Source organism: Manis javanica, chromosome 6 (assembly GCF_040802235.1).
Source record: "Manis javanica isolate MJ-LG chromosome 6, MJ_LKY, whole genome shotgun sequence".
Classification (NCBI taxonomy): Eukaryota; Metazoa; Chordata; class Mammalia; order Pholidota; family Manidae; genus Manis; species Manis javanica.
In genome coordinates this window covers 90,616,477-90,628,923 of record NC_133161.1, presented here as the reverse complement: position 1 = coordinate 90,628,923, position 12,447 = coordinate 90,616,477, and the positions used below count along the sequence as shown (strand labels likewise).

General features: G+C 41.0%; 2 protein-coding genes across 22 annotated transcripts in view; one reads left to right on the top strand and one right to left on the bottom strand.

The window, feature by feature from the left end:
- The window catches only part of HBP1 (HMG-box transcription factor 1), a 25,535-nt gene extending 16,932 nt beyond the window's left edge, over positions 1-8,603 (bottom strand). The window contains exons 1-2 of one of the 2 annotated variants that reach the window (XM_037010867.2): positions 8,514-8,603; positions 1,346-1,529 (exon numbers count right to left, since the gene is read on the bottom strand). In XM_037010867.2, the coding sequence (XP_036866762.1) occupies positions 1,346-1,529; positions 8,514-8,528 (199 nt within the window). In that variant the 5' untranslated portion in view covers positions 8,529-8,603. Of the gene's footprint in view, positions 1-1,345; positions 1,530-6,608; positions 6,817-8,513 lie in introns of those variants that run through there. The other variant, XM_037010868.2, reaches the window with a different exon arrangement.
- Positions 6,823-12,447, top strand: part of LOC108404103 (uncharacterized) — a 24,972-nt gene continuing 19,347 nt past the window's right edge. For 2 of the 20 annotated variants that reach the window (XR_012132390.1, XR_012132391.1), the window contains exons 1-4: positions 6,823-8,187; positions 8,739-8,814; positions 9,049-9,539; positions 9,674-9,816. Coding sequence is in view for 3 of the 20 variants with exons in the window: in XM_037010872.2 (XP_036866767.1) it covers positions 7,526-8,187; positions 9,674-9,686 (675 nt within the window). In the remaining 17 variants the exon portion in view is untranslated. The other 18 variants (XR_012132393.1, XR_012132392.1, XR_005059269.2 and 15 more) reach the window with 18 other exon arrangements.

Sequence of the window (12,447 nt, the reverse complement as noted above, 5' to 3'; positions counted from 1 at the left end):
ATCATCCTTGTAGGCCTTGAAGAAAATTCTCTATGAAACACACACTTATAAACTCTGCAGGTCCACTGGGTCTCTTCAATATGTCAGTCAAGAAACTCTTTCAGTCTTGGGAGTTCTAACAGAGTAGACACACATAATTGTGTGTCACTCACAGAGTAGACACACATAATTTCTATTCAGGCAAATATCCCAGAACAGCGTACTAACACTACAACATGAGTAACCTACTAAAACCGAAATGTCTTACATCCAACTACTGATTAAGGATTCCTAAAAACTGACTAGAAGATATGCCCCTTTCACAAAGCAGTGAAAATCTCATACCTACTTAATTCCACACATTATTCTCATGCTGGTATAGCTATTTCCCTCCTCTCATTGCCAACATCCTTTGTTGACCATCACTTCTTTACTGTAAAGGTTTCATTTCTGTCTGTCAGATTCTGAAAATGAGCTGCTTTTAAACTGAAGTCATGAGGGGTGATGCAAGTTTCTGATACCTCTGAGCCCTAAGTTTCTGGTCTCCTCCTAAAACCTAAAATGTGATGGTGGAGAATCAACTACCTGATCAAAATGGTGCTTCCTGCTCAACATTCACCACTACTCAGTAAGTGTTAGGGCCCGGCAACCCACTGGCATTCAGAGGTTGTCTCTCAAGACCTTCAGAATCTCCAAATTCTCAAAGAGCACCCCGGCATGCCATCTCCTTTACTTCATCATTAGTGAAATGAGGATAATCATATCGTGTCAGGGTTTTGTGCATGTTAAGGAAAACTGCACATGAAATGGAGAGAAAGACAGGGAAGAGCTGGGCAGCAAGCCAAGGTCACTCACGGCTGTTTACTCTTCAACACTGGCCTCCAAGCTATGCAATGCAAAATCACACCACCACAAACCTAAGTACTTTTACAAGTTGCTTACCTCTGGAGTAGCTCAGCAGTACTGATAACTACAAATGTCAGATCCTCAAGTTTCAAAAATCCACTCGAATTTCCCCATTATACAAACCATGAAGAGGGACCAGGCATAATTTACCAAGCTCACTCTCATGTTTCCAAAGTAACCTTCTGAAAAGCCACGCAGCAGGGTTTTCCTCAAGTGTTTAATAATCTTTACCCCCAAAGGTGGATTAGTTAAATAATCTGTAAGTGAGTCTCTATGATAACTATAAATAGCCCAAAGTTACATTACTTTTAAATAATATTTTACAAGCAATAGCAAGAGAACAATGAAAACTCTTAATGTACAGATACTTTTTAGCTGTTCAAGATGGATGAAACTGGCTAAACAGGAAAATTAATCTGAGTCTCAGTAAGATTCCTAAAAACCTTTTAGTTTTGTTTACCAAGCTCCATGTGCTCATCACAGGAGTTGTATCCAGGTGAGGACGGCAGATTTTCATTACACTGCAGCAATTCCAATGAGTCATTCATTCCTGAAGCTCTCTTGTCCATTACCAGCAAGAGTTTCTGTACAGCATTAGGCATCTGATTTGTCTTCACTTCCCACACCATGTTATGGTGCTCTGACTTAAAATAAAAAAGAATATAAGGAAAAAAGTCAAGTCATGTGATTTGGAGATCATGTAAGTATAAAAATCCATCGACAACATCACGGTGTTGTATCTTTAACTTAATCATATATTGCTATTTGTTTCCCCCTCAAATTGTTCAGACCAGGATGACTCCTGATATCCTGGGCTACAACCATATAGTCGGCACTAAATTATACCCAAATTTCAGAGGATTAATACTTTGAATTTATAAACATCTTTTATTTTAAAAAGTAACAGCACCATCACATATACTTTTACTTTTTTAATCTAGTAACTCTCCTTTCAGACCCAAATATTGAGACCAAGGAAATCTCTTTAACTTGTATCTTCAAATTTAAAATTCACAAACTTACCTCAAATTAAAGAAGTGAAGGAATATTCCTTTTTTTCTCTTATTTTAAGATTCTATTTTCTCTATTTACCAAATGTGTTCACTCGTTTGTTTTCTCATCCTTGATGAGAGGTGAACAAGTTTAAAGAACACTTAAGAATTTTTTAAATTGCCATATACTTCTCATGAAATTAAAATGCTGTTTTCTTAATGAGACTTTGGGAATTGAGACTTTGAGGCCATAATAATAATAAAAACCACGTATCCTTCTGAACAGACTATTATTTCTAGAAAGATGAATAACAATCATGGGAAATTTAGCTAAACAAACAGTACGTCTACCATCGTCTCAAGCGTACACAGTTACCACAAGGAAGAAAATAATTTAGGTTAATACACCTAAACAATTTCTCAGCCAAGTCTACCAACTAAGTTTTGTTATGAAAATAAACTGTGGGTATACCTTTCACATCCCTGGTCTCTGGACAATGATCAAATTGGTTATTTAACACAGGTGACAGCAGCAGGGAGATATCCTGATTTCTCAGGCTCTATTCCAAATCTCTTATTTTTTAAAAAGTTCTAATGAGTTAGTAAGAAATACACAGAACATTCTAACATGACACATAGCTTTTCCTCAAAATAAAACAATGAAATATATTGCTGTTAGAAGTCAAGTATGCCAGCCCAAGCTGATAAAAAAATGCAGTGAAAGATGTTAACTGCTTAATATTTATACTAGAGCTTTCTAAGGCAAGACATAATCATCAACAAACACTGGCAACATGGACAAACTTTTTTCTATAAAGGATTTTTTAGGATTTTTTATTATGAAATATATTTTTCCTGACTATAAGATAAACAATCACTGTTGAAAAAAATGAAAGAACTTAAAAAAAAAAAAAAGGAATACAATTACTTCTAATCCCACCAACCAGTTTTAGATACTGTTAACATTCTGGTGTATTATTTTGTACTCCAATCTCTTTTTCATGCAGATAACTACAATCATATGTTTTTCTTCAACTTCATAATATAATTAATACCTTTTCCCTTAAGTTCATAAACATCTTCCTATTTCATTATTTTTTTCAGATATCATAAGGATGTGCCAAAATCTACTTATCTTTACTGCTGAAAATGTTCCTAGTTTTCTCACTCTTCTAAATAACACTGTATTTACATTCTTAATTTTTTTTTTAAGTTTTCCGTCACATCTGATTATGTCTTTAGATTCCTAGAGATTAGTAGGTGGATGGCAACTGAACTTCTTATAAAGCCAAACTGCCGAGTGGCTTACTTTATTTCTACTTCAGATGCTGTCTGCTGGCACCCTTCAAAAATGACCCATACCCTGGGCATGACACAGAGCCTTACTCAATACCGACTCTAAGCTGTACATACTACCGAGTAGCGAAAAGGGCACTGGGTTAGGGGTAAAGAAACACAGGTTTGATTCCAGCTTGATTCATTACTAAATATATGATGTAAGTGGCTGAGTTCCTTCTAACTCAGTGTCTGCATCTGTTAAACAGGGCTAATGATACCTGCTCTAGTTTCCTCCTGGAGTAGCTGTGAGGACGAACTGAAGCAAATGAGTGAAAACAAATGTAAAATGACTTCTTTAAAACTTTTTTCATCTCTAGATTGATATAGGGCAATATTATATGTACTTTGGTCACTGAATGTCCTAAGTAGATAGTAAATGGAAAATAGGTAACAACAGAAGACCAGACAGCTAGCTATTTAGCTTCACCAATTTCCTCCCAGGAAAGTACTATGACAAGTTACCCAACACATCTCAATACAAGTCATGCATCATGCCACTGCTTTAGGCAAGTAACAGCTGACCTATCTCAAAGATGTTTGAGGCAATTACTAGAAATTAACACTTTTCCAGTTTAGTTCAATCCCCATAATGCACTGATTATATAAACTCATTATATAAACCCCAGCAATTCTGCTGGGGTATAACAAATAACTTTCTACAAAATCGGTGGCTTACAAGAGATGTAACACAGATCAGGTTCTCAAGCATAACTGGCCAAATCATGATTCTGAGCCTCCACCTTCTCACTGCAAAAATCAAGCAAACTTAGCTTGATCAGGGAATCTCAACCCTCAACACATATAATCCTGTGTGCTTCAAACAAAATAATGGCCAGGCCTCAGCTCGAGAGAATATGATTCATTTCGTTTGGGGTACAGCCATGTGCACTGGTTTTTCTTTTATTTCAGAAGGACCCCAGATGCACTGTGAGAACCAGTGGGCTAAAAATGATTGCAAAGTCCTTTTAAATACATTTATTCATGTATTTAATAGATATTATATACAAGGCACCAGACTAGATGCAATGTGAGACTTCAGTGATGAAGGGTTTGTCACGAACCTCAAGGAATCTACACTTTAGTGGAAAATTGTAAGCAAATGACCACAGCTCTACAGAGAGGACTTGGCTATGAATGGGTAAAAAGGAATGAAGAGTGGTCATTGTACTGGATGAAATCCGCCCAACAGAAAATCCAGCATCACAGAAGGGAGGATGGTCTTGTGTCTTGTGGTTATGGATACTAAAGCTGGAAAGGTAGACTGGGATCAGAATCTTCAATTCTAGTTTAGGAAAATTGGTTTGCTTTTTGTAGATTTATAGTAAGGACTCTGAAATGAGGCTGCATCAGATTTGCTAATTACTAGCTATGGGTCCTAGACAACTTAAAATTTGTATGCCTTGTTTGTAAAATGAAGATAATCAAAACACCCGTATAGGTTGTAAAAACTCAGTAAGCTATCAGAGGTGAAAGGCTTCCAAAAGTGCCTAACAGAGTAAACCCTCAATGTAGAGTGGCTTATATGAATATTAGCAATCATCAGATGATGGGAAACCACTGAGTACTTTTGAACAGAGGTCTGACATGGTAAGAACTATAACATTTTCTTTCAGTCTATTTAAAATACTATACTGAAACACAGTATGAGTATGCAGGGACATCTATGAACTATTTCAGGGAGAACATATTAAAAACACTGTATGCACATTCCCAATTTCTATGTTAAGCGACCTGCCTGCAGCTTCCTTTGCAAAAGTTCTCATAAAAGAAAAGGTAATTTGTATTATCTGTGCAGATTCCTTATTAAGTTTTGCCTAAGACACAATAAGAACTAGTCATTCTATGGGAGTTCTTTGAACAGCTAATATTAACAGGTTAGACAGATTTTAACTCTTTCCAATATTTTAAGTACATAAAACATTTTAACCTATCTTAATGACTCAAACTCTTTATGAACATCTACTGTACTATGTTTCTCACACAAAACAGTACAAAACATCCTCTCATGTTCCCCTCCCTCTGCGGAGCTCTGGTTTTCTCTTCCTGCCTAGACATTCCCCCCACAGCTCGTCCTGCGGTGCCAACCGCTCACCACTCTCAGTGCACTAACATCTTGCAACTTACATCACTTCTGTAGCACTATGTCTTACTTATCTACCACCATCCATCCCATCACATCCTTAAATGAGGCTGGAAAAAATCATTTCAGAGATACCTACAAATAACAGAAGAGACCAAATAAATATCCTGAATTTGGTTCTGTGTGTCTGCACCTCTCGTTGCTCAAGGCTATCAAAAGTCTGGTCTTGAGATCACTGAGGGTGGTTTCACTTCTGTAAAGCTACCGACAGTACAGGAAAGCCCAGGCTAAGGAACAATGCTTGCTCACTATGTAACCTGGGGAGGTCCTTACCCTCAGCCTCACAGCACCTCTAACTCAACTCACAGGACTACTGTGAGCATTAAATAAAACATGAAAACAAAATTCAAACCCATATACAAATGTAATGTTTTTGAGTCTCTTATTTTGCTCTGTCAAACTATTTGGCCTAAGGCAGGCCTCTGAGATAGTAAAGGAATATCCTTAGAGTCCATACTCAAAAATACTCTCCCACATACATTACACCAGACAGATGTTCATTCTGATAAACAAGCTCCTCTTTCAAATATCTCCCTGTGGAGCTAAACCTCTTGTTCATTCATGCTTTTGTATATGGCTTTGGTATTAAAGGATTTGGGTGTGGCTCACTTGTACTTTAGTTAAGAGTTAACTAAATGTCACATGTCAACTCTTCACCAGATCAGTGATTCTCAAAAGGGAAGAGTAAAATTGACAAGCATTTTTTACTTTGAAAAGCCATGTTCAGTATCACAAATTTGAGTGGTACTGACTTTTTCAACTTTCAGAAGTAAATAGCCACAGAATCTTAAAAAGGATGGAGAAGTCCAGAAATAGCTGTCTCAGTGGATAAAAAAGGAAATTAGGTTTTACTAAATGCCAACCTACTACGTGCAGAACATTTCCACATCGTCCAATTTTATTGGATGCAAGTATTATTTTAAATATTGTGAACAAAGTATTATTATGGATGAGGAAAACAGGACTCTGACAACTGATTGGGAACATCTTTTTGAGAAAAAAGACAAAAGGTGTAGATCAACACAGGATAGACGCTTATTTTCGAGTGCCTCTCCTTCCGAGCCCTGACCTTCCCAACCTCATATGGATTATCACAGACAGGGTCTTCTAAGACATGCCCTCCCCTCATCACGAAGGACTTTCTACACCCGCTCAAACTGTCTGTGGGAGGGGATGAAGAGAATTTACAACTCCCTTCTCCCTCACAGGAGGAAACGCAGTTTGTAAAATGGATCACAGTAGTCCTCCCTTACCCGCGGTTAGCCTGCTGCGGTTTCAGTTACCCGCAATCAACCTCAGTCCGGAAGCAGATGATTCTCCTCCTGACAAAGTGTCGTAAGATCAATAGCAGTCTAACCTACTTCTCGATACCTAGGTCACTCACGCCACTTCATCTCACCACCCAGGCATTTCACCATCTGGCATCATCACAAGGGGGTGAGTACAGTACAGTAAGGTATTCTGAGAAAGAGACAACATCCACGTAACTTTTATTATAGTACATTTTTATGAACATCCTGTTTTACTATTGTTGTCTTGTCTAATTTACAAATTCAACTTTATCATAGGTATATATGTATACGAAAAAAACAGCATATACAGCGCTCAGACTATGCCGGTTTCAGGCATTCACGGGAGCAGGATCTTGGAACATATCCTCCCCCCCACCCCGCCCCTCTCATGGAGGGACTACTATAGTTTGATCAAGGAAACTTTACAGGTGACCCCAACACTCTGGTTAGCGTAAGGCAAAAAAACAGCAAGAAAACAAACAAAAAAACAAAGACTAAACGTCTTAGGAATACATTACAAATGTAGATAATTGTCTATAAACCATAAAAACGACTTACAAATGTTAAAATTATTTTTTCCAAAGGTAACTTTAATTTCAAAACCACTGTTAGGTGGAGTCATCTGTTACTGCTAGTTAGAGGAAGATAAATCTAAAGCACTTGGCCAAAATAGTTGGTAGGACTCCAACACTTCCCAGTATACACAACTCCCTTTTACCCTCCTCCCGTCTTAGCATCTGCGGCGCCCCGAGCTAAAGACAATTTTGAGTACTGCCCAGCTGCCAGTGCTCCTTTTAAATACGATTTTTGCTGAAAACTGAAGAATGAACTCTACACAGTACTGAAAGCAGGGCGGTGAGTGAAATCCCCTAGACAGCATGCAGCGTTTCAAAGAAGCCACAAAAACCCGGGCCAGCAATCGATTTCGCCTGGGTTCTTTTTGTTTTGTTTCAATACGCCTGGGGCAGCAGCATAGAGGTTCGAAGGCGGAGACTGGAATTGCCTGCCAAGCCCCGGCGCTCGGTCACAGGGAGGCAGCGTCTCCAGGTTCACACCAGGTCCATCCCCCATCCTCTTTCGCCATTTATCGTTTTCCCCTCCCCTCCCCCCATCATGTGACCGCAGCCTGGACTCCAGGCTTGTTTTTCCCCTCGGCTCAGCTCCACCGCGCAGGCGCCTCGGAGTCCATTCATTCGAAATGCGTAACAATGAGCCCCGGGGCCGAGCGACTCCGCGAGCTTCCCAGCTCGGCCGGAGCCGCTCGCGGCCCCGAAGGAGGCGGTGCCTCACTGGGGTCGCGGACTCGCGGCCGGCGCCCAGCCCGGGCCGATCTCCCACCCTCCGCCCACTCGCGGGGAGGCGAAGTAAAACTTTCCAGGGCAGCCCCTGCGCCGCGTCTGCCCCTTCCCCGCCCTGGCCCTCCCCGTGTCCGCACTCGGCTCGGCCACCCACTGCGCAGAACGGCCCCAAGCGCCCCGCACGCCGGCTCCTCCCAACCTCCGCCCCCGAGACCCCTGGGGCCGCGCCGCCGCGCAGCCAGGTGAGCTCGCGGGGGGCGCGGGTTCGCGGGGGGGCGGTTATCGGACGGTCGGGGCGGCCCTCCGAGGAGGAGGGGCGCGGACGAGCTCGCCCGGCCGCCCGGTCCCCTCGAGATCCTGCCCCTCCCTTCCCCACCCCCATCCCTTCCCGGACTGAGAGGACAACAATCCCGCCGCCGAGTGCGGGCAGCACCGGCGCAGGCCTCCCTGGCCGCGACAACGCCACCTGCAGCTCCCGTACCCCCTCTCCAACGGACGCCGGCCTCTCCGGCGCGCGTTACTGCTCCCCTCGCCGGTCTCACTCGTCAACCGAAACTTTCCTACTTACCAAACCCGTCGCCATTACCAAGTCTTTCAAGCTTCTTCTTCCCCCTCCCCTCAACCCCAGGAGGGTTGAGCCACCTACCAGCTCTCTCGCCCTCTTATTGGTTTATGGAGCTGCCACTCGATCCTTCCCCCTTCCCATTGGGTGATACCTTGGCCCATTTTGGGGGCGGGCTTGTGTTGACTTTTGTGTTCCGTTTACTGGATGAGATGGCGTGTCAATCACTAGAGTGAACTCTTCGGATTGGATTACTGCCGAGACTCCGGGGACTCAAGCCTAACTTTGCCTCCGAAATGGATTGTGGGTTCGTAGTCTCAGCTTTGCTGGTTCCTCTGGGAAACTGCAGGCGGGAGGAACAGGTTGGACTACAGGTCCCATAAGTCTGTGCACAGCGCAGTCTTGATAGTAAACAAGAGTCATAGGGACACGTGTATCAGCTCGTTTGTTTTGGTTTCTGGGACAAAAGGGAGGGGGCGGAGGAAGGGAGTGTTTTAAAGCTTTGGCTTCCTCTCTTTCTCTGGGCCTCTGCTGGCCCTAGGAGCAGCATCCCCAGCCCCTCTCGCAGCACCCATTCCGGGCCATGAACAGCCAAAGTCGCTCGTTGCTCCCGGTTTGGCTGGCGGCCAAGGTATTGTTGTAGTGCGAGGGGAAGGAGATGACTGCTCCAGCGGAAGCAGTGCAGCCTAGCTCGGGACCCCCGTCCCCCACAGATCACGGCCCCAGGCGTGACGGAGATGTTGAAAGGTGGTGGTGGGCTCCACGGGGAAAGCTCGAATTCATTTATCCGAAGCCTTGCCTCGTCACCCCCAGAACAGCAACTTGAGGTTTCTTTTCCAACTCTGTGCATTCAGTTCATACCAAATGCCGGCCATGTGCTAGGCACTGAGAGGCCTTGGGAGATGAATTGTGAGAGAGACGCTCCGGGTCTAGAGAATTTACAAAGCTGTAAGGGAGCAGAGGGGATAAATACTGACTTTGAAACTGAGGCGAGTCGAAGCGGTATACTGACCAGCCTGCACCTTGGTTAAGGTAATACACAGGGATATAATGTGTGATTTGAAGTGATTTAACTTGTGAATCATTAAGTTTTCTGCTGAGCTTTTGTTAACCATTTTCCCCCTCCAGACAACCTCCCATGATAAAAGAATGTTTGTTTCCCCTAGAAATTCTGCCTGAAGTTGCTAATGCTTTGACTCATCAGAAGAGGATGGCTTCTCTGGCTTTACACTTCCCTTCACTTTAAACATGGCTGTCCGTCACAGTCGTCTAGTCTGTAATTGATGCTTTTACCATTCACATTACAAAGGTATTATTATTTTCCTTTCAACCTTTGGTGTTTAATCATTTAAGCTATGCTTTAGATTTTATACCATTGGATCTTATATATAGGTTTATGTATGTATGCTTTAAGAGGAGGAAAACCTACATTAAGAAATCTACAGTAAAAATTTTTGAAAAAAAGCCTTAAATCATAACTAATTATTCCTTTAAACCACTTATATTTCTTTTTAAATCTACCTGAAAGCCACGTAACAAATCGAAACAATCCAAAGTAACTCTTGTATGTTGAAACAAGTTTTCATATTATTTTAGGGGTTCTGATTGAGTCCTTAAAGTGAAATTATTTATGAAATAGTTGTCCCTACCATAAGATGAAAGATTCACTTTTTGTTACAAATAGTAATCAAACAAGTTTTTTCTTTCTTAATTCAGAAGGCCAACAAAGTGTGTATTTTTCACTGAGGAAAAAGGACAGGGTTTTATCTTTTTTTAAAGTAGTGGAGGGTCTTTGTGCCCCAGAATTGAAAATGGAAACAAGTATTTAATTTCTTGAGAAAAAGAAAAGTCCCAAGAATTTATCTAATCATTTAAAACGAAAATGTGAGAAATTTACAGTAAACACCCTCCAGGAAATTAAACTTTCCCTTCCAAACACATGAGCTCTCAAGACCTTGAATCACTTCTTTCCCCTTTTCATTGCATTATGCTTTTGGCTGAACTTTACCTTACTTTAAAAGGTGTTCTGTTTGAAAGTTTCTACTAAAATCTTCATGGACATATTTTTATTGGTGGACACTCTTATGGGGAAGAGATTTCATGGGAAGAGATTCAACTTCAGATCAAGATATTGTACATTACTGTAAATATCTTCTAATAGTATTGTAAAGTTTTTTCCATTCATCCATTCAAAAAATATTTAGTTCCTACTATTTGTTGACCACTGTGCTGATAAGGATATACAAAGATATGAAATATTTCCACATACTTTCATTTTTATCCAAGTCATTGAATAAAAGAAAAATTCTAGTCTCAACTGAATATCAGTATTAGAATCTCTACACCTTTAAGTGGATAATAAATCCTGTCTTCTGACTTTCCTGGGAGACTAAATGACCACATTAGTACCTTAGTTGTTAGTATATTTAACAAGAACATCATCATTAATTCTTGCGTGACTTACAAACCTGCCAACTCCTAAGACAGAGCAAAGATCAAAGTACGATACTAATAAGATCTCCTTGAAAATCTTTACATATGTAAATTCAACTCTTGCACAAAAACAGGTAACCAAAGAGTTTTTATCTGTTCTTCAGGTTTTCTATGATAAAATTGACATTATAAAATCAGTACCTACTCTTGGTTAGTGCAGATACAAAATACACAGATATTACACAAACCATACCACAATGTCAGGAAGTTGTCATCTAAAATCAAAATGCTTTTTCAGCAGTTTGTAAAACAATTATGTTTTAATAAAGAAACATCAAGTTCTAATTTGTTAAAGATGGTATTAAAAAAAAGGTTGAATCCTATTTAGGGGTGAAATTACAACATAAATATCTCCCTCAGTTCCACATTGGGCACACCAATGGCTCCTTTCCCAGACTAAGAAAGATAAAAGTTCAAGCACACTGCATTGCTTAAATACTGAGAATATGGTTCACATTGCTAAAAGGTAAGCAAATGAAATTACTCAGATCAAGTACCTATCCTTTTCAGCTTATGATGGGGTTATGTCCAGATAAGCCCATCCTAAATTGAAAGTACTGTTAGTTGAAAATACATTTAATACACCCACCAGTCATCATAGCTTGGTCTCTCCTACCTCCCATTAGCCTACATTTGGACAGAATCATGGAACACAAAGCCTAGTTTATGATAAAGTGCTAATCGTGTAATTTATTGAATACTGTTCTGAAAGTGAAAAGCAAAATGGTTGTGGGTACAGAATGGCTGTTAACCCTCATAATGGCTTGCTGCCCTGCCAGCATCATGAGAGAGGATCATCCTGCCAGACAACAGCCCCGGAAAATATCCAAATTGACAATTCCAACTATGGTTTTCTACTGAATGCACATCACTTTTGCACCCTCATAAAGTAGAAAAACCGTAAGTCAAACTACCCTGAACTGAGGACCCCTCTGTGTAAAACTAGGAAATGGAGCACATGTGGTCTAAAATAGTGCCCAAACTTTTCAGAAAGTGTATTTCATGGTAGATTATTTAACCTCTTAGAAATATCCTCCTATATACCTTCTATACTTTAAAATGAGGTAGTTTGGTAATTCTGATTACTCAGGGAAAGTCAGCTTGTAAGGAAATGCCTGGGGGCTAATGATGAGTGCCATTTTAGAATGGGGTCTGGATGCAACTTAAGTTTAGATTTTACTCAGATGACCATAAAGCAAGGCCTGTCTTCAGTGGTTATGTGGTGTCTTACTGCTCACCATTTGGAGGAAGAGTCGAGGGAAAAAGGAATCAAGAATTTCTGTGTTGGGTAGGATTTCTGGCTTGGGTATTTGTGGTATGTTGACGCTGTTGTCCGAACTAGGAAACACTGGAGATAACAGATTTGGGGACGGCGAGATGGGGAAAGGATGGGTTCAACATTGGAAAATGAGCTTGCTGTGCAGGCGCGACTTTGTGTGCAGGGCTC